The following is a 23,574-nucleotide window of genomic DNA, read 5'->3' as shown; positions in this document are numbered from 1 at the left end:
CCCTTTGAAAGTTCTTCCTCGGAAACTTTCCTCCCCATGGAAAATTCTCCCTATAGGAAATTCCCCCCCCACATAAAAATCACTATGCCCCCAAAATGTCTGTTTACTTCCCAACAATAATAATTACATGTAAATACTAGACAAATTTCATAACTTACAACCCTTTCTACACGGATTTGCAGGGTCGTGTCATACCCAAAGGCATGATATCTGACCTTTCAACTATGCTGATCAAAATGGCTATCTCAAAATTTTTATGGATGACTTTGGTTAAAAAGTAGCATGGGAGGATGGGGGAATCTCCAATCGGTTTCGTTAGGAAATGGGTAACTAGAACTGTAATCTCCTTTCGAGCGAGCCCTCTCCCGATTTTATATGATTATTAGTTCGATACGATGATCTTGGCAAAAAAAAATAATAAATAAATAAAACAGAACAAATAAACATGCACCTGTGATCTTTCTTCTAGCAAAACTTTCACATATTTTCAGACGGAAGCTAGAAAACTTCAATGAACTTGTTCAATCAAAAATCAATGAACTTGAGTTTATTTTTTTCCTGTGAATTTCTCGAAAACAGGGAATTGTGCTTCTGACTCCAACCGACGCGTGTAGTTTTCAAATTTTCGGGAGAGCATCTCAGATTTGAGAAACTTTAGCTACGTCACTGCATAATGGCCTAAACACAAACTATCAATTCCTGAGATGTATCAAAGGAAGAATGAAAAAAACATATATTACACCAAGTAAGAGGACACAGCAAAACTAAATTTCACAAGTCGAATATAATGCCGACTAAGTTAGACCGGGACAGAATTCCAAATAAGATTCAGAACCGTATATTATAAACTTAAAATTACAACATTTCTAATCACTTACAAACAATATACCCTTGACTAAACGACAAACCGGCGACGCTATTTAGGGGGGCAGGGTGATAGATAGAGGGAAGGAGAGAGAGGGGCAGAAAAAGAAACGGAGAGACAGACAGAAAAAGAGAACCATCACAGATAGAAGGCAAACAAATAAAATTAAAGTTTTAAATGCTGTTTAAATCACTTATTTTATAAAGGAGACATTCTCAAACTCAAAATATAACAACAGAAAAAAGAACTATTATTTTTTAGACATTTCTGCTTCAAAAGTAAAGAAAATGTACGGTACCCAATGGTACTAGAGCCCTATTTGGGATTGATGATTGTTGGACATTTTTCATTTCTGCAGCAGGTAATTCAGTATTAAATGTTTTAAATCAAACACAGACGTATTTATAATCACTAGCGACAAAGCAAAACAATTGTATCATTTATTTTTAAAACATCATTTAACTGGACTACACAATTAAGACAATAATACACACCCTCTTTTTTTGCGGTAAGTCTCTTGTGTACATATAGTTATGGTGTATGGCAGGAATGCAGACCGAAGTTGTTGAAGGGTGAAGTGGCAACAAACCTAGTTCAAAAGGCCTCATTATTTTTCAGAAATTTCCATAGTTCACTGGTTTTGCTATTTCCAGGAGAAATACATCCCCATTTGTACAACGGCTATGCTAATGGCCCGCCACTGCCACCGCCAATAAGTAAGTCAACAATTTATGAGATTAAAACAATCTTAGCCCTCGGAAAGTTTCCTAAGGTTCCTCCATAAACCTACAAATAAGACTAAGGAATATTAAAGGCATAATTAAAGATAGCAGACGCCAAAGGCTACAGTATTTGGCGTGATATGCTTTAAATGTGTACAATGGATAATGGTTTGAACCAACATTCTTTTGGCTACAGAAAAAGATCTGCATCTTAAATCTGCAATGAGTACAAAATCCGGAAAGTATACGGAAGCCCTCTGAATTTGTATGTGATATTTAAGCTATTTCAAATTGAATTGTAATCAAAAAGTAAGTAGATCGAATTAAAGAATTAGAAGCAATCAAGAGGGACGAGATAATTATTTTTAATTATTATAATAATTATTAATAATTCATAATTTTGCAGAGGTTAAAAACAAGAAGAGTCAGATTTAAATAAACAAAAATGTTGTTAATAAATTAAAATTGTTGAAGCTTGATCCGAAAATTTTTGGGCAATAGGGGAGGGGGCTAATCAAGATTTTGTCCTGAGAGAAATCAAGATTTTGTTCCGAGAGGCCAGAGCCACCACTGCCCCAAAGAAAAACTGCAGACACACGTGATGACATACTAAATGATGAATATAATAGTTTTCATAGGTACATACAGCCACGGTTTTAGAGGATTAGGTCAGAGGATTCCAATTCTTAGGTTTAAATTTTGGAATTACTTGAAACATTATTTTTTTCTCTCTTTCGCGGTAAACACCTTATACAATGAGTCTCCAAGCTTGGAATACAAAAACCCGCGATGGTTCAGACTTCCCATGGGCAGGGTGTGCAACAATGATTAAATTCATACCTCTTCTCTCTTCTGAGACGACCTCATAGATGGAGTAAAACAAATTTTAAAATGATTTATATTGTGAAGATGATACTTAGTTCAATCAGAGATAAAAAGATGGAAGAGTATTAGGAGGTTCAGGAAGGTCATCTAAGAAGCTGAGAAAAAATAGAACATACACTTGAAAGAACATGAATTACAAAATGCAAAAATTACAAAATGATTATAACGATTAGGTTATTTACCTCAAATTTAGCGACCCTAAAATTTTTTCTGCGCCCGGGGCAATATATGATATAGAAACCCAAGATGGTTCAGATTTCCTAAGGGTAGAATGTGTATAATTGGCTATATTTATATTCATTGCTCGTTTGGAACAATCAGTCACAGGGGCGTCAGTATTTAACGACATCATGTGATAAACTCGATGCAGAATCAAACACCGTCTTATTTATTTATTTTTTTTAAGTTGAGTGATGAATCTAGCAATAAAGCTGTTAGTATCTGGCTGTAGTCTTTCAACGAGAAAATTGAAAGACAAGAGTTAAAAAATTTCAGAACTTGAAAAAGAGAAAAATTTAGACTAAGTAGATACTTGGTTTCGATGTTTATTCTTTGGCTTATAAAATCCCTTAAAAGTGCATAGTTTTCTGAGGCTATAAAAAAAACTCAGTTTTTAAATTCCGGGGGTTTTAATTATACCAGGATCAAGGTAGCCAATGAGGTATATCCTGCCCATGGGAAATCTGAATCATCTTGGGTTTCTATATCGAATATTGCCCCAGTTCAGCTTTCCCATGGGCAGGATGTGTATGGTTGGCTATATTGATATTCTCTTTTTCCTAGTAATTCATGAAAATTAAATAGTAATTAAAGTTTAAAATAGCAAATCCCTATCAACACAATAGTGGACAAAAAAAAAAAAAAAAAAAAAATTACAATGTATAACCAAATTAAACTATATAAACTAAACTAAAAAATATAAGATTTGAAATATCAGGACCAACAGCGCAACGTCGTGGACGTTTTGGACCAACGTCGTAGAATTCACGTGCGTCGTCGAATGTCGTGGACCGATCTGGTTTTCAAGAGATTAACCACACTAATAGATTAGTCCGCCGTTTTATCAGCAATTGCTAATTTCAACGTTTTATGAAAGCAGAGAATCAAGAATATCTCCAAACAACGTACCGTAAGCAGACACATACACATATTTTAACAAGGGGGAGGACGATAAAGCAATTTTGTTTAATAATTTGAATGAGAAGTGCTAAAATATTCAGAAAAATTCACTGTTTCAGAGAGAAGGTACTGCCCCCTCCCTCACCTGCATGTATTCCTGATAATCTCTGTAATTCATGCTCTTTTGATGATGCTAATACAGAATCCATGAAATTCTTTAGTAACGAAAATAAAACTTTTGTGAAATTTGCTATTTTTAACTTCACTTTTTTAGTAATGTTTATTTTTAGCATTTAATATTGTTTTCAACGCACGCTGTTGGAAAAGTCTTTACTTACAAGAAACTTCAATTTTCTTTCTGGAAAGAGTCATCTTATTTTTTTACACATATACTCCGTCTTTGGTACCATAGCAAAATTGTCCGAAAGGGGCAGCAGAGAGGAGAAGGTTACACTTAATTGTTTGATTAACTGAATTGATTAATCAATTAACCTACATGGCAGTGCAGGTCCGGAATAAGATTAAACTAAAACTTTTCACAAAACGTATTACAGTCCCGGGTGGGTGTAAAATACAGAAGGGGTGGGCACAGGGGCGGGTAGGTATACAGGCAGAAGAAGGCAAGGGCCCGTTTCCCGAAATCCTAAATCTTGTCCATTTATATGTTGCATTTATTCAATTTATCACATCGATGTTCTTATTATTGCCCCCCTCCCCCCACCCCCAAATAAATTCCTGGGTACGTGCCTGACTATAAAAAAAAGAAGAAAAAAAAAGCAGAAATGCCCTAATAACAATAATAATAACAATAACAATGATAGTAAGAAAAATGGAATTTTTTGGGTAACTAAACTAAAAGTGACCATAGATGATCAAGCCTACTGCAGAATCCTTTGACCTGCTCCAACCCATTTTGCAGTAGTCGAAAATTTTCTTTATCTTTGACAAAATCAAGCAAACACTGTAGAGACAGTTTCTCAACACCTTCAGGGTTCATTCCTACACCCAATCGAGGCAAAAAATTTACAAGAAACGTGAAGAATTCAACAGCACTCAATTCCTCATACGGTTGTCTAAGGAACATTTCAACTTGTTGCTGAAGTTTTCTAGTCTTGTGTGCTATGGACGGCATTAGTTCCCTCATATCTGATATGGTCACTGGGACTGAGAGTTTTTCATACCCATCGCATGCAACTCCAAGAGTTTCGGAAAAAGAACCACAAATTTTGTGAATAGTTGCCCAAACTGCTTGAAAAAGGCACAAAACTGATGCACTTGTTTTGTCTTCTGTTTTATTTTGCATTTTAAATTCATTGTAATAACTTTCAATCAACGAGATAGCGTCATCTATTGTCATTCGAAGGTCGTATTTGGGTTTGCTATCTTCCAAGAATCTTAGCAAATTTTTCACAAAGACATCAACTTGAGCGAAGCTGATGTTATTATCTTTCGCCTTTAGAACTAGTTCTTTGCACATCTTCAGATCTGACTCACGTCCTCGAGGATAAATTTCACCAAACACAGCAATCCAATGTTTCAAATACACTTGGAACACTTGATTTAAATCAGAAAATGGTGGCTTAATGCATATTATTTTTGGCCATAGTTCCTCGAAAACTGTCTCAAATCGTTTTTCAATCATTTGACTACAAACACAAATCATCGCTTCTTCAATCATTGAAAGCAGTCTTCTCGGTGTCATTATTAGTTGCACATCAGGCTTGGGCAGAGCAAAGTCAATTATTTGTTGGGCAATATCATTCCTTGAAAAGGCTTTTATTGAATGACCCATAGCTTTGGTCAGAAGCATATTATCATTAGAGAGGAGAGCTACATCAAATCCTTTTTGTTTCATATGAAGACAACATTTCAGAATTTTATCATCATTGACACTGGAATCAAATAAACTTTCAGCGTCTTTTGCATCTTGAGTTGTCTGAATAACCAGTCCTGTCTCCTTGTTTTCCAACACCCTCTGTATATATTTTCCAGCCTTACGGGCAACAACTTCAAGTTCAGGATTTGACTTTAAGCAATCAAGCTCGTGAACAACAATCCACGGTATTAACAAAATCATATTCACTACATTCCTCTCAGCCATCTCGCGAAGTTTCACTAGAATTGATAGATGACTCAGCCATATATTAGTGTCAACAACAATAACAAGCTGATTTTCAGCAATGACATAATTGTTAACAACCATCTGGACATTGATCTCTTGGTAAGTTGATGCTTGTCTAATATTAAGAATCGACTTGGTAACTACTTCCTCAGGAATGGGATCCCAGTCCATTTCACCATCACTATCCATAGCTGCCGCATACTGAGCAAAGATGTTGTTCTGCGAACCACTTGACAATCTTCTTAAACTTAATTCAGACGAAGGACGTCGATCCATACTCATCAAAGTAGATGCACTAGGAGATGCTGAATGAGAAGTAGACGTCTGATTTTTGAACCCTCCATGGGGGTATTCAATTCTACTTTGAAAAGAACTACGCCTCTCCGATTTGACTTCGTCAGCAACACTGGTCTGATGAACTGGTTTGACGATCTGCTCGTCTGCTTTATTAACATGTTTGCCAACACTAGTACTAGGTCTATTCTTATCTGCATTTGGCTTCTGCTTCTGGTTAGTTTCCGACTTTTTAAAATTATCCCTTGTGTCAGTTTTTCCTTTGTTAAATCTAGATGCAGTTGGCCTATTTTTATTTATAGTTATTGTGTTATTTTTTGTAAGGTTTACAACATTATTTTTTGTCACAGCACACTCTGAATAGATTTTTTTTTTAGGTGGAACAGGACAAGCTATAGCAGGTTGTATTTCTGGATGTCTAACTGGGATTTTGCAAGAATTCATAGAGACAGCTGGATTTGGTTGATTCGTCTTTCTTATGGCTTTCACTAAACGCCTGTCATTAGCGGTTGAGAGACTAACAATGATTTTCTCAGGTTCATTATTATTTGTAATTGCGTCAACTGATCGCTTTCTATTTTCGTTGTTTCTAGCATCCACCGCTGAAAGATTAACCACTATTTTCTCACTTTGGTTGTTATCATTGGCAACTGTCTCAACCCAACGTCTAGTATCACCGTCAGTTGGAGGTTTATATGTTCGTATATTTGGAGGATCCCATGAAGATTGACCAGAGACACTGTTGAAATAATAATATACGCCTGGCTTTCTTCTTGATTCTACTTTTATCCAATCTGGTGGAAGATCCATCTGAAATAAAAACAATTATATTAAATTTTAGGGGTGTAAAATGTTTACGACAGAAACTATACATTTTAGTTTGGTTATGAAAAACGGGTCTAGGCGTGTAACCCCCCCCCCCTTCCCGCAGAATATTCTCCCAAAAGCAAAATTGAGCAGCCAATGAGAAAGTACAAAATAGGTCATGTCGATCAGATGTTCCAAGGGGTAACAAAAGGACCAGAAATGAACAACAATTTTAGTTCAGGGGCTGGTTGGTCTCCAATCACTTTCGACTTGTCACCCTCCTATAACGGAATAAATTCTGCTCGTTTTGTGGTTTAATGTTAAATTTTTTTTACCTCTCCCTAAAAAATAAACCCCCCAAATCAGAAGTCCTGGATATAGCCCTCAGGATTATATATCAATTTCTACCTCCACCCTCCCCTCGTCTCTCCCTTACAACCAATTCTGTATTTATCCAAATTAAATAAAACTTACAAGAAGTTCCCCTAGGATGATCATATCAAACCAAGGGCCCTAGAAGATCGGAAGAGAGCTCATTCGAAGAAGAATTAAAAGTTTAAGTGCCTTTTTAAGTAACCAGCCAGAATGGAGGGTAACTAGCCCCCTTACTCTGCACCTTTTCCCCAAAAGACATACGAATGAAGTTCTGGGAGAGCTATTTGGTTCATCATAATTGAATGGTTCAACAGTTATGCCTCTAGGCATGACATGACCCTCCACAGCCCTTACGGAAAGGCTGTCAGTTTTGCAATTTGCATAATGCTTACAGACTGTATTTGCTATTGGGAAACATATGGACATTTTCTTAGAGTTCTAGTCCTTTTTTTTATAAATCGGAAGTATTGAGGTATCTTGAGGTATCTGAGGAATATTTTGAGATATCTGTTTTGTATTTTTTCTTTGGCTGCTCAATTTTGCGTGTGGGGGAATTTTCTGGGAAGGGTGGGGGGGGGGTATTTGCCGCAGGGGGCATTTTCAAAGGGAGTATTTTCAGCGGGAGAAGGAAGGTAAACACCGACTCCCATGAAAAACAACCTTGCGGGAGGGTAAACACCGGCTCCCACGAAAAAACAACATTATTCGCTAATCAAGTTGTTTAGACAAAATTTGACATAATTCTAAACAAACAGAACAAAGTAGGAAACTCAACTAGTAGCCAAATACTTGAGTTGGCCTATGAAAATCAGATTTAATTATATTATTTATTAAGTCAGCAGCTTTAATGACTGATAAGTCAATTTCTTTTAAGAGGTGCCGTGCTAATTTGCTGATATGCCGAACACCGGTAATGACAACGATATCCTGCCAACTTCCCAGCCAGCCAGCCTGTTGAAACAGGGAGTTGGAAGCACAGCAAAATGTAAACTGAATGGAAGCTGATTTGAATAATTATCTATACCCCTTCTCCCTCTTTTCAAAACCTCATTTTTACTTAATCCCTACTAAAACCGTCCACGGTAAAGTTCTTAATAGCCATTCGGCTCGTTCAAATTGAACTAAAGGCTGCCTGTCGTGGGAAAGAGGCGTAAAGGCGTATCATCATTGCCCAAGCAAAGGTTGCAACTGTTATTTTTAAGAAAGTTAAGAGGAAACGAAGAAACACAGCTAGACCGAGCGTAAAATGAAGCATCTCTTCAGGGTGTTAGTAGATATTCCAGGTCAAAATTTTAATCAGTGATCCCTTAATATGAGATGTAAAAACTGCTGTTAGCTTTATTTTCAAAAATATGTCAGTTACAACCTTTGGGATAAAAGGCAAAAATCTACTAAAACAATTTGGCGACGTTCCCAAATTAAAAATTCCCGTGTTTTCTTGATAGAATATAATCCCGTCTTTCTATTAAATTCTTTACGCTTCTAGACGTTGTCCGTTGAAATTCAAAAACTATAATCCTTGAAGGGGAGGTACAAACGCCAACAAGTCAGGTCTTACCCTCGCCTCTGAAAAAGCTCCACCTTAATTACACATTTTCTTCCTCCAATGTATATTCTGAGAATATAGACCTTCCAACTAAAAAAACAAAAACAACAAAAAGACAAAGCTAAACCGGACAGTGGTTGTTCTGGCTTCTCTTGCGTCCGGCACGAAATCTTGATTAGCCCTCCCCCCCACCCGTTTTCAAAAAATGTTCAGGTCAAATTTAAACAGTTTGCATTTATTAAAAAACTTTTTATTTATCACCAAAATTTGTCATTTATTTAAATCCGACTTTTCTTACTTTATATGGAACAAGATATGGGAAAAAGTAAAATTTCGGATTCAATTTGCTTATACTAACTGCCAGCTGCGCACTCTACTTTGTTTCGTCAAGAACAAAATTTAAAAGTTATAAAATAATTATAAATATCACATTACTCATTTGAAATTATGCGCCCCTATAATTTCTGCGCTCAGGGCAAGCCCCCCCCCCCTAAAATCGCCTTTGAAACCAGACTAATTAGGGCATTTCGAGAATATAGCCAACGCCCATCAGCCAGGCCAATCAAAAACAGACAAAAGACACAAAAATTAAAAAACCAAACTTGATACTGATATAAATAGAATGAAAAATATACATGAATGCAAAATATAGTATTTTTGTCTAACAGACTATATTCGAAATGTTTCCCATTTAAGGCTTTTTTCCGCCTTTCAGTTGATAGCAAACAATGTTCAGAAACAGTTTTTGCTAGGACGGCGGAAACAGTATGTTTATCTAACAAAAACTCTTAGAACTTTTGAAAAAATATCATAAATCAGTCTAAAAATTATTCTAATGATTCCAAAAAAATCATTAAAGATTAAAGAAAAAGAATTATTTTAGAAAAAATTTGAAAAAAAAGAATATAAGAATTCTTAGAGAGAGAAAAAAACAATTTGCAGAAACATGATAATTAGGTGGGAAATTAAAAACAAAATACAAGTTCTGAAAAAAGGCTTGAAAATTTCAGGGATTGTTTGTGAGCAAATGAGCAAAAACAGTGTATCTATTGGTCAAGTTAAAATAGCCAAACCAATTTTTGTCTTCAATTTTTTGGATAAAGTTTGGTTTCCAATTTGTTCAAGAGTTTTGTCAAGAAATATCGCAGTTAGCAGCAAGAACGTACCCAGAAGGGGGGGAGGGGTTGAACCCACTCCCCGAAATTTTCGTCTGACTCGTAAAAACGTAACAAAAATGAATATAAAAAAAAATTGTATGCGTTTTTTTAGTTTTTTGTGTGTAACCCGCCCCCCCCAAAAAAATCGTTGAGTAAAACCCCCTCCGAAAAAAATCCTGGGTACAGCCTTGATTAGCAGTTATGAATTCTTAATCAATGTTCTAAGCATATATACCGGTCATCCTCTTTTCTACGTTGTCCTGTTTTTGAATATTTTGCTTTAAATTTTCAACAGTTTTCTGCACGAATGATTGGATTTGCCATAGAAATTCTCTAAAAAAACAAAACACATCTTAATAACTTCCAATATCACCGTGCAAAAAGCACGAATGCACAAAACAGAATGATAAATTAGGTTGCCACTGGTACAGTTTGAGTTTGAAATATCTTCTAAGATATTTCAAACTCCAAATGTACTAGAGACAACCTAATTTATCATTCTGTTGTGCCCATTCGTGCTATTTGCATGGTGATATTCAAAGTTACTAGGATATAGTTTTTATTTTCCTTTTCTTTATATGTTGCATTTAATTCAACCTCGCATTTTTTTTTCGTTGATAAAGGGTTTCAGACGTGAATTCAAAATATTCGTATTTCTTTATTATTTTAAGGTTGTTGCTTTTTTTTTATCCATTGGTTTATTTTAAAATATTCTAACCGTTTTCTCTATATTTAAATTTGTTGAATTCTGTATATACGGATAATAGGAAATAATAACGATTATTAATTCTCAGGGGAGGAGAGAGGTGGGGGTGGTAGAGACACGAGTCCCCCCATCACTACATACATCATAAAAGGCAGTACAATAAATACTAGTGAGATGAATATAAGGAGCATTTGAATGATGAATGCAGAAAATTCATATTTAAAAAGGGCGAAGAATATTTAAATTTTTATTTTTTTGGGGATTAATGAAAAAAAGAAAGACGACTCCAAACCTCTCCCTCTTATCAAACGCATATTCAGGTATCCATAAATTCAATTCTTACGAGTGAAAGGTCCCTGGCCTCGCTACGGGTCCAACTTTTCGAGACACGTGCGCAGCAATCTATTTTGTGAGGGATGCCAATTTAAAATGAAAGAGAAATTGACGGGCATATTGAAGATACTAGAAATAAAGGGGGAAATTGTAAAACCTTTAAGGTTTTGGGATGAATTAGCTTGAGGATATACGCACACAGGGCTCTACCGAGCTTTGCCTTGGAGGGCCCTAGGCCTCCCATCCCCCCGTATTTAACCACTATGCCTGTCATATTGAGGTATAGGCTATTCCAGTATGCTAAAACTTAGTATTTATGGATCCCATAAGACCAGTGTCTGGCCATGTCGAATTTCGCAACCCTATAATAAACCATTTGGCAATTAGCCCTGTGTTCTCCCATACCAATGTCACGACTATAAAACTGTCTAGAGAATGTTTAGAATATTACAAGTTGTCACCAAGTTGATATTGAAAAAGATGAATTTGTGTTTCCTGCAACACGGAAGAATAAAACGAAAAACCTCTTCCATTAGCGCTTGCACAGCATTTTGGCCGATCTTGCGCTTTACGCAATGTGTTATTTTGAATTTTTTGAGCAACTACTACTACTAACAACTCCTCGCAGTACCAAGCCGTCTGAGGCCAACACTTCTAAACACGATTATCCTCCATCCAAATCTAATCACAGCCTCTCTCTTTACACTCTCCCAAAAAGTTCCATTTCCCTTAAATCTTTCCTTACGACATCCTCCAATCCCATTTGAAGACAACCTGATTTTCGTTTAGCCCTAGATGGTAGGCCAACAAGGACAACCTTTGGCAATCTGTCATCCTTCATCCACAGAACATGTCCTAGCCAGTTCAGCCTTTCTTTCATTATAGCCCTAGAAAGCGGATAGGTTACTTTTTGAGAGACAGCCAGTCAAATGGCAATATTAAAAACGAGACAGAGTCGACTCAGCTCCAGAAGGGTACCTTGAGAAATCTGGGGGGGGGGCACGACAAGTGTCAGATGATTTGCCCCCAGCCGCGCATTACACTCCCGGCCAAAGACCGAGAATCAGGAGATCGATACCTGCACTACACGTACCATTGGTCAGCATGCAAAAGTTTTCTGAGCTCAGCAGAAGGATTTATTTTACCTGAAATTTTGACCAATATTTTGTGCTATTACTATTTCCATGGTTTTCAAAGTGAGTTCTTTTTTCTTTTAATAAGAATACCCCCCAAGAGCACCGGCAAGTGGTCCAGGGGGACAATGCCCCGAGGACAACAAGAAACGTTGAAAAACATAAGTAAGTAGCAAATTAGAAATATTCGCATTTGAATTTCGGTGAAAACTCAGTTTGGGGAAGTACTCCTTCTCCCGTAAGAAATTTTCTGGTGGTACTCATGACGTCCCTTCCACTTTTCCAAACTATGTGTTGGTAAGCAAATGAATGTAAAAAAAAAAAACAGTAAAAAAGGAGGTATCATCCCGCATCATCCATTTTACAGGTCTAATCCGAGAATATTCTCGGATTAACTCTTTATCGAGGGTATCGATAAAGAGTTAGAATATTTTGACTTAAAAAGGAATTTTTTGGGCTTCAGGCCCACTAACCCCCCCCCCCCCCCGGCCTAAACAAGGATCTACAGGCCCACGAGAGCCGGTAGATAGTAGAAAGGCCTTAATGAATCGTGATACCCACCCCTGCTGCCATCTACAATTTAGTCTAACTCTGTCAGTTTCCGAGAACTTGATTGCGTAATCGATTGGGAATTTGGAACACCTGTGCTGTCAGTCATTAATCAAATTGTTTCCGGGCAAAGTTTATTAATGTCTGACAGGTACTGTCAATCATTAATCAAATTGTTACCAGGCGAAGAAACAATTCTCCAGGAATAGATTCAAGTCATTAATGTCTTTGCCTCGGAAACAATTCTACTGGTCGAACTCCAAAAGATATTAATAAACATTGCCATGGTAACAATTCTCCAAGAAACATCTTAGCGATGAATAAATTAACACGGGAATCAGGTTTTTGGTAATTTCAAATGTGACAGCGCAGAGATGCCAAAACAAAAGGAACACGCTGAAGTTACGATTAGGGGTTATTTGAGCGAAACCGTTTTAGACATTTTAGGGAATTATTTCGGCGAGAACAGTTAGAGACATTTTAAAAGATGATTTTAAAAGATGATTTTAGAAGAGGATTTGAGGGTGAAACTCTGTGGTCGTTATACTACACAAGTTCCATTTGAACAGTGTTGTGAGGTCCTCTACCCCGACCCAAAGGCCCTCCCCCGGCCCCCAAAGGTCCACCGGGCTCCCAAAGGACCACCCGGCTCTCAAGGGCCCCCCAGACCCCTAAAGGCCCTCCCCGGGCCCCCAAAGGCCCTCCCCCGCTCCCCAAAGGTCCCCCCGGCTCCCAAAGGACCACCCAGCCCTCAAGGGCCTCCAGACCTCCAAAGGCCCTCCCCGGGCCCCCAAAGGCCCTCCCCCGGTCCCCAAAGGTCCCCAGGGCTCCCAAAGGACCACCCAGCCCTCGAGGGCCTCCAGACCACCAAAGGCCCTCCCCGGGCCCCCAAAGGCCCTCCCCCGGTCCCCAAAGGTCCCCCGGACTCCCAAAGGACCACCCGGCCCTCAAGGGCCCCCAGACCCCCAAAGGCCCTCCCCGGGCCCCTCCAAGGGCTCTCCATTTTGTTAATACTTTTTTATGCACTTTATTATATCTTTTCAGAACAAGTTCCTTTTCTTAATGTCATTCCTTAACCTATTTTTACAAGTCGAAGTACCCATCCTTTCACCACAACTTTACTTTACAGCTTTTTGGATACCAAACATCAAGCAATAGTTTTCAAAAGACATTTCAGAGCAACTTCATTTCTTAATGTTCATTCTAAACCCATTTTCCAGCTTAAAGTACCCATCCTTTTCACCCACAACTTTACTTTACAGCTTTTTGGATACCTCAACACCAAAGAAAAACTTTTCAAAGACCATTTCAGAGCAAGTTCCTTTCTTTATGTTCATTCTAAACCTATTTTCCAACTTGAAGTACTTATCTTTTTCACCCACAACTTTACTTTACAGTTTTTTGGATACCTCAACACCAAGAAATACCTTTCAAAAGGCATTTCAGAGCAACTTCTTTTCTTAATGTCCATTCTAAACCCATTTTACAAATTGAAGTACCCATCCTTTACACCCAAAACTTTACTTTACAGCTTTTTGAATGATCCAACACCAAGCAATACATTTGAAGTAGCCATCATTTTCACCCACAACTTTACTTTACAGCTTTTTGGATACCTCAACACCAAGAAATACCTTTCAAAAGGCATTTCAGAGCAAGTTCTTTTCTTAATGTCCCTCCTAAACCCATTTTACAAGTTGAAGTACCCATCCTTTTTACAAACATCTTTACTTTACAGCTTTTTGAATGCACCAACACCAAGCAATACTTTTCAAAGGACATTTCAGAACAAGTTCTTTTCATAATGTCCATCCTAAACCCATTTTACAAGTTGAAGTACCCATCCTTTACACCCACAACTTTACTTTACTGCTTTTTGAATGCTCCAACACCAAGCAATACTTTACAAAGGACATTTAAGAACAAGTTATTTTCATAATGTCCTTCCTAAACCCCTTTTACAAGTTGAAGTTCCCATCCTTTTCACCCACAACTTTACTTTACAGCTTTTTGAATGCCCAACACCAAGCAATACTTTTCAAAAGACATTTCAGAACAAGTTCATTTCTTAATGTCCATCCTAAAACCATTTTACAAGTTGAAGCATCCATCCTTTTCACCCACAACTATACTTTTCAGCTTTTTGGATACCTCAACACCAGGAAATACTTTTCAAAGACCATTTCAGAGCAAGTTCCTTTCTTAATGTCAATCCCAAAACCCATTTTACAACTTGAAGTACTTATCTTTTTCACCCACAACTTTACTTTACAGCTTTTTAGATATCTCAACACCAAGCAATACTTTTCAAAAGACATTTCAGAGCAAGTTCCTTTCTTAATGTCCATCCTAAACCCATTTTCCAACTTGAAGTACCCATCCTTTTCACCCCACAACTTTACTTTACAGCTTTTTGGATACCTCAACACCAAGAAATACTTTTCAAAAGACATTTCAGAGCAAGATCCTTTCTTAATGTCCCTCCTAAACCCATTTTCCAACTTGAAGAATCAATCCATTTCAACCACAACTTTACAATACAACTTTTTTGATACCTCAACACCAAGAAATACTTTTCAAAAGGCATTCCAGAGCAAGTTCTTTTCTTAATGTCACTCATAAACCCATTTTACAACTTGAAATACCCATCCGTTTCACCCACAACTTTACATTACAGCTTTTTGGATACCTCAACACCAAGAAATACTTTTCAAAGGCATTTCAGAGCAATTTCCTTTCTTAATGTCCCTTCTAAACTCATTTTACAAGTTGAAGCATCCATTCTTTTCACCACAACTTTACTTTACGACTTTTTGCATACCCCAACACCAAGAAATACTTTTCAAAAGGCATTTCAGAGCAAGTTCTTTTCTTAATGCCCTCCTAAATCCATTTTCCAACTTGAAGTACCCATCCATTTCACCCACAACTTTCCTTTACAGCTTTTTGGATACCTCAACTCCAAGCAATACTTTTCAAAGGCATTTCAGAACAAGTTTTTTTCTTAATGTCCTTCCTAAACCATTTTTACAAGTTGAAGTAGTTATCTTCTTCACCACAACTTTACGACTTTTTGCACACCCCAAGATCAAGCAATACTTTTCAAAAGGCTTAATTATATCTTTTCAGAACAAGTTCCTTTCTTAATATTCTTCTTAAACCAATTTTACAAATTCTAAATTTTTTCTTAGTAGATAGAAAAAAGCTATAGCATACTTGTGAATATTTTCCCGGAAGATAAAAAGTTCTAGTTCAATGTTTAATTTTCTCAACGAAGTGAAGAAAAGTTCAAGTTCTATTCTGAATTTTCTCAATGAAAAAGAAATTAGTTATTGATCATTTCTATTTTTCCAAATAATATAAATATTTTCCAACTTCAAAATGGACACACACAAAAACTTACACACACACACAAAAACTTACACACATACAAAAACCTACTCACACACACAAAAACTTACACACACAAAAAACCTACTCACACACACAAAAACTTTATTTCAGAGCAAGTTCCTTTCTTAATGTCCCTTCTAAACCCATTTTCCAACTTGAAGTACCCATCCTTTTCACCCACAACTTTACTTTACAGCTTTTTGGATACCTCAACACCAAGCAATACTTTTCAAAAGACATTTCAGAGCAAGTTACTTTCTTAATGTCCTTCCTAAACCCATTTTACAAGTTGAAGCATTCATCCTTCTCATCCCCCAACTTTACTTTACAGCTTTTTTGATACCTCAACACCAAGAAATACCTTTCAAAAGGCATTTCAGAGCAAGTTCTTTTCTTAATGTCACTCATAAACCCATTTTCCAACTTGAAGTACCCATCCGTTTCACCCACAACTTTACATTACAGCTTTTTGGATACCTCAATTCCAAGAAATACTTTTCAAAGGCATTTCAGAACAAGTTCTTTTCTTAATGTCCTTCCTAAACCAATTTTACAAGTTGAAGTACTTATCTTTTTCACCAAAACTTTACTTTACGACTTTTTGCATACCACAACATCAAGCAATACTTTTCAAAAGGCTTCATTATGCCCTTTCAGAACAAGTTCTTTACGTAATGTCCTTCCTAAACCAATTTTACAAGTTGAAGTACTCATCTTTTCCCCCATAACTTTACTATAAGGCTTTTCGAATACCCCAACATCAAGCAATACTTTTCAAAAGGCTTTATTATATCTTTTCAGAACAAGTTCTTCACGTAATTTTCTTCCTAAACCCATTTACAAGTTGAAGTTCTTATCTTTTTCACCACAACTTTACTTTACGGCTTTTTGCACACCCAAACATCAAGCAATACTTTCCAAAAGGCTTTATTATATCTTTTCAGAACAAGTTTTTTTCTTATTGTCCTTCTTAAACCATTTTTACAAGTTGAAGTAGTTATCTTCTTCACCATAACTTTACTTTACGACTTTTTGCACACCCCAAGATCAAGCAATACTTTTCAAAAGACTTTATTATATCTTTTCAGAACAAGTTCCTTTCTTAATATCCTTCTTAAACCAATTTTACAATTTCTAAATTTTTTCTTAGTAGATAGAAAAAGCTATAGCATACTTGTGAATATTTTCCACGAAGATAAAAAGTTCTAGTTCAATGTTTAATTTTCTCAACGAAGTGAAGAAAAGTTCAAGTTCTATTCTGAATTTTCTCAATAAAAAAGAAATTAGATATTGATCATTTCTATTTTTCCAAATAATATAAATATTTTCCAACTTCAAAATGGGCACACACAAAAAATACTTTCCAAAAGGCTTTATTATATCTTTTCAGAACAAGTTTTTTTCTTAATGTCCTTCTTAAACCATTTTTACAAGTTGAAGTAGTTATCTTCTTCACCATAACTTTACTTTACGACTTTTTGCACACCCCAAGATCAAGCAATACTTTTCAAAAGACTTTATTATATCTTTTCAGAACAAGTTCCTTTCTTAATATCCTTAAACCAATTTTACAATTTCTAAATTTTTTCTTAGTAGATAGAAAAAGCTATAGCATACTTATGAATATTTTCCCGGAAGATAAAAAGTTCTAGTTCAATTTTTAATTTTCTCAACGAAGTGAAGAAAAGTTCAAGTTCTATTCTGAATTTTCTCAATGAAAAAGAAATTAGTTATTGATCATTTCTATTTTTCCAAATAATATAAATATTTTCCAACTTCAAAATGGGCACACACAAAAAATACTTTCCAAAAGGCTTTATTATATCTTTTCAGAACAAGTTTTTTTCTTAATGTCCTTCTTAAACCATTTTTACAAGTTGAAGTAGTTATCTTCTTCACCATAACTTTACTTTACGACTTTTTGCACACCCCAAGATCAAGCAATACTTTTCAAAAGACTTTATTCTATCTTTTCAGAACAAGTTCCTTTCTTAATATCCTTCTTAAACCATTTTACAATTTCTAAATTTTTTCTTAGTAGATAGAAAAAGCTATAGCATACTTGTGAATATTTTCCCGGAAGATAAAAAGTTCTAGTTCAATGTTTAATTTTCTCAACGAAGTGAAGAAAAGTTCAAGTTCTATTCTGAATTTTCTCAATGAAAAAGAAATTATTTATTGATCATTTCTATTTTTCCAAATAATATAAATATTTTCCAACTTCAAAATGGACACACACAAAAACTTACACACACACAAAAATTTACACACTCACATAAAAACTTACACACACACACACACAAAAACCTACTCACACACACAAAAACTTACACACACACAAAAACCTACTCACACACACAAAAACTTTATTTCAGAGCAAGTTCCTTTCTTAATGTCCCTTCTAAACCCATTTTCCAACTTGAAGTACCCATCCTTTTCACCCACAACTTTACTTTACAGCTTTTTGGATACCTCATCACCAAGAAATACTTTTCAAAAGACATTTCAGAGCAAGTTACTTTCTTAATGTCCTTCCTAAACCAATTTTACAAGTTGAAGTACTTATCTTTTTCACCAAAACTTTACTTTACAGCTTTTTGGATACCTCAAAACCAAGAAATACCTTTCAAAAGGCATTTCAGAGCAAGTTCTTTTCTTAATGTCCCTCATAAACCCATTTTCCAACTTGAAGTACCCATCCGTTTCACCCACAACTTTCCTTTACAGCTTTTTTGGATACCTCAACTCCAAGCAATACTTTTCAAAGGGATTTCAGAACAAGTTCTTTTCTTAATGTCCTTCCTAAACCAATTTTACAAGTTGAAGTACTTATCTTTTTCATCACAACTTTACTTTACGACTTTTTGCATACCCCAACATCAAGCAATACATTTCAAAAGGCTTTATTATGCCCTTTCAGAACAAGCTCTTAACGTAATGTCCTTCCTAAACCAATTTTACAAGTTGAAGTAATCATCTTTTCCCCCACAACTTTACTATAAGGCTTTTCGAATAACCCAACATCAAGCAATACTTTTCAAAGGCTTTATTATATCTTTTCAGAACAAGTTCTTCACCTAATTTTCTTCCTAAACCCATTTACAAGTTAAAGTACTTATCTTTTCCCCCACAACTTTACTTTACGACTTTTTGCACACCCAAAAATCAAGCAATACTTTCCAAAAGGCTTTATTATATCTTTTCAGAACAAGTTTTTTTCTTAATGTCCTTCTTAAACCATTTTTACAAGTTGAAGTAGTTATCTTCTTCACCATAACTTTACTTTACGACTTTTTGCACACCCCAACATCAAGCAATACTTTTCAAAAGGCTTTATTATGCCCTTTCAGAACAAGTTCTTTACTTAATGTCCTTCCTAAACCAATTTTACAAGTTGAAGTACTCATCTTTTTCCCCACAACTTTACTATAAGGCTTTTCGAATAACCCAACATCAAGCAATACTTTTCAAAAGACTTTATTGTATCTTTTCAGAACAAGTTCTTAACGTAATTTTCTTCCTAAACCAATTTACAAGTTGAAGTACTTATCTTTTTCCCCACAACTTTACTTTACGACTTTTTGCACACCCAAACATCAAGCAATACTTTCCAAAAGGCTTTATTATATCTTTTCAGAACAAGTTCCTTTCTTAATATCCTTCTTAAACCAATTTTACAATTTCTAAATTTTTTCTTAGTAGATAGCAAAAGCTATAGCATACTTGTGAATATTTTCCCGGAAGCTAAAAAGTTCTACTTCAATGTTTAATTTTCTCAACGAAGTGAAGAAAAGTTCATGTTCTATTCTGAATTTTCTCAATGAAAAAGAAATTAGTTATTGATCATTTCTATTTTTCAAAATAATATAAATATTTTCCAACTTCAAAATGGGCACACAAAAACTTACACACACATAAAAACTTACACACTCACATAAAAACGTACACACACACACACACAAACTTACACACACACAAAAACCTACTCACACACACAAAAACTTACACACACACACAAAAACCTACACACACACACAAAAACTTACACACACACACAAAAACTTACACACACACACAAAAACTTACACACACATTTACTCAATGAAGCACAAAATGTTCAAGTTCCATTCTAATTTTTCAAGGAAAATAAAAAAGGTTCCACTTCAGTTCTGTTTTTTTTTCTCAAAGAGATGAAAAATTTAAAGTTCTGTTCTAATTTTAAATTTTACCTCCTTTGTCTTATGGATTTACCATTCAAATTTTTAAATTAGAAAATGAGTGACTCGTTCTACTATTAAAGAAAATCATTCAAACTCGTTCATCTAACCTCCAAAACAATAGGTTAGGTATAAATAAATATTAATAAATAGAAACATTTCTCCTTGTTTAAGTTGATAATTTCGGAGACCACACTGCCTTTCCATGACGATAAATAAAAGTTCAAATAGGGATAAAATCCTTTTAATAGACAGTGATGATAGAAATTCACAAAAATACCAGATATTTCGGTCACATATACAGTGACCGTCATCAGTAGTAAAACTACTGATGACGGTCACTGTATATGTGACCGAAATATCTGGTATTTTTGTGAATTTCTATCATCACTGTCTATTAAAAGGATTTTATCCCTATTTGAACTTTTATTTATCTTGTTTAAGTTAGGTTAGGTTAACTTATCAAGAGCGCTCATGATAAGTTAACCTAGCCTTTTCCGGTGAGTATGGTTAGGTTAGGTTAGGCTAGATTAAATTAGGTTAGATTAGGTTAAGTTAGGTTAGGTTATCCTACGTACGCTTCACTTAGGCTAGGTTAGGTGAGAGACAGGCAAAAAGTTAGGTGAATGGTTAGGTTAGGTTAGACTAGATTAAGTTAGGTTGGGTTAAGTTAGGTTAGGATAGGTTAGCCTACGTACGCGCGCGTACGTAGGCTAACCTATCCTAACCTAACTTAACCTAACCTAACTTAATCTAGTCTAACTTAACCTAACCATTCACCTAACTTTTTGCCTGTCTCTCACCTAACCTAACCTAAGTGAAGCGTACGTAGGATAACCTAACCTAACCTAACCTAATCTAACCTAATTTAATCTATCCTAACCTAACCTAACCATACTCACCGGAAAAGGCTAGGTTAACTTATCATGAGCGCTCAAGATAAGTTAACCTAACCTAACTTAAACAAGGAGAAATGTTTCTATTTATTAATATTTATTTATACCTAACCTATTGTTTTGGAGGTTAGATGAACGAGTTTGAATGATTTTCTTTAATAGTAGAACGAGTCACTCATTTTCTAATTTAAAAATTTGAATGGTAAATCCATAAGACAAAGGAGGTAAAATTTAAAATTAGAACATAACTTTATATTTTTCATCTCTTTGAGAAAAAAAAAACAGAACTGAAGTGGAACCTTTTTATTTTCCTTAAAAAATTAGAACGGAACTTGAACATTTTGTGCTTCATTGAATAAATGTGTGTGTAAGTTTTTTTGTGTGTGAGAAGTTTTTTTTGTGTGTATATAGGTTTTTGTGTGTGTGTGTAAGTTTTTGTGTGTGTGAGTAGATTTTTGTGTGTGTGTAAGTTTTTTTGTGTGTGAGTAGGTTTTTGTGTGTGTGTAAGTTTTTATGTGAGTGTGTAAGTTTTTATGTGTGTGTAAGTTTTTGTGTGTGCCCATTTTGAAGTTGGAAAATATTTATATTATTTTGAAAAATAGAAATGATCAATAACTAATTTCTTTTTCATTGAGAAAATTCAGAATAGAACATGAACTTTTCTTCACTTCGTTGAGAAAATTAAACATTGAAGTAGAACTTTTTAGCTTCCGGGAAAATATTCACAAGTATGCTAGAGCTTTTGCTATCTACTAAGAAAAAATTTAGAAATTGTAAAATTGGTTTAAGAAGGATATTAAGAAAGGAACTTGTTCTGAAAAGATATAATAAAGCCTTTTGAAAAGTATTGCTTGATCTTGGGGTGTGCAAAAAGTCGTAAAGTAAAGTTATGGTGAAGAAGATAACTACTTCAACTTGTAAAAATGGTTTAAGAAAGACATTAAGAAAAAAAACGTGTTCTGAAAAGATATAATAAAGCATTTTGAAAAGTATTGCTTCTTGATGTTTGGGTGTGCAAAAAGTCGTAAAGTAAAGTTGTGGGGGAAAAGATAAGTACTTTAACTTGTAAATGGGTTTAGGAAGAAAATTACGTGAAGAACTTGTTCTGAAAAGATATAATAAAGCCTTTGAAAAGTATTGCTTGATGTTGGGTTATTCGAAAATCCTTATAGTAAAATTGTGGAGGAAAAGATGAGTACTTCAACTTGTAAAATTGGTGTAGGAAGGACATTACGTAAAGAGCCTTCTCTGAAAAGGTATAATAAAGCCTTTTGAAAGATATTGCTTGATGTTGGGGTTTACAAAAATTTGTACAGTAAAGTTTTGATGAAAAGGTTAAGTACTTCAACTTGTAAAATTGGTTTAGGAAGGACATTAAGAAAAGAACTTGTTCTGGAATCCCTTTGAAAAGTATTGCTTGGAGTTGAGGTATCCAAAAAAGCTGTAAAGGAAAGTTGTGGGTGAAACGGATGGGTACTTCAAGTTGGAAAATGGGTTTATGAGGGACATTAAGAAAAGAACTTGCTCTGAAATGCCTTTTGAAAGGTATTTCTTGATGTTGAGGTAACCAAAAAGCTGTAAAGTAAAGTTGTGGTGAAAGAGATAAGTACTTCAACTTGTAAAATTGGTTTAGGAAGGACATTAAGAAAGTAACTTGCTCTGAAATGTCTTTTGAAAAGTATTGCTTGGTGATGAGGTATACAAAAAGCTGTAAAGTAAAGTTGTGGGTGAAATGGATGGGTACTTCAAGTTGGAAAATGGGTTTAGAAGGGACATTAAGAAAGGAACTTGCTCTGACATAAAGTTTTTGTGTGTGTGAGTAGGTTTTTATGTGTGTGTAAGTTTTTGTGTGTGTGAGTAGGTTTTTGTGTGTGTGTGTAAGTTTTTATGTGAGTGTGTAAATTTTTGTGTGTGTGTAAGTTTTTGTGTGTCCATTTTGAAGTTGGAAAATATTTATATTATTTGGAAAAATAGAAATGATCAATAACTAATTTCTTTTTCATTGAGAAAATTCAGAATAGAACTTGAACTTTTCTTCACTTCGTTGAGAAAATTAAACATTGAACTAGAACTTTTTATCTTCCGGAAAAATATTCACAAGTATGCTATAGCTTTTTCTATCTACTAAGAAAAAATTTAGAAATTGTAAAATTGGTTTAAGAAGGATATTAAGAAAGGAACTTGTTCTGAAAAGATATAATAAAGTCTTTTGAAAAGTATTGCTTGATCTTGGGGTGTGCAAAAAGTCGTAAAGTAAAGTTATGGTGAAGAAGATAACTACTTCAACTTGTAAAAATGGTTTAAGAAGGACAATAAGAAAAAAACTTGTTCTGAAAAGATATAATAAAGCCTTTTGGAAAGTATTGCTTGATGTTTGTGTGTGCAAAAAGTCGTAAAGTAAAGTTGTGGTGAAAAAGATAAGAACTTCAACTTGTAAATGGGTTTAGGAAGAAAA

At 35.1% G+C, this 23,574-nt stretch overlaps 1 protein-coding gene across 2 annotated transcripts in view; it reads right to left on the bottom strand.

Moving 5' to 3' along the window:
* Nucleotides 1-737: 737 nt before the first annotated feature.
* Nucleotides 738-23,574, bottom strand: part of LOC148949666 (uncharacterized) — a 52,740-nt gene continuing 29,903 nt past the window's right edge. The window contains exon 2 of one of the 2 annotated variants that reach the window (XM_089093651.1): nucleotides 738-6,817. In XM_089093651.1, the coding sequence (XP_088949777.1) occupies nucleotides 4,439-6,817 (2,379 nt within the window). In that variant the 3' untranslated portion in view covers nucleotides 738-4,438. The remainder of the gene's footprint in view (nucleotides 6,818-23,574) is intronic. The other variant, XM_089093650.1, reaches the window with a different exon arrangement.

This window comes from Artemia sp. Qi Xiang Cuo, chromosome 8 (assembly GCF_049724085.1).
Source record: "Artemia sp. Qi Xiang Cuo chromosome 8, ASM4972408v1, whole genome shotgun sequence".
NCBI lineage: Eukaryota > Metazoa > Arthropoda > Branchiopoda > Anostraca > Artemiidae > Artemia > Artemia sp. Qi Xiang Cuo.
This window is presented reverse-complemented; position numbering and strand designations above follow the sequence as displayed.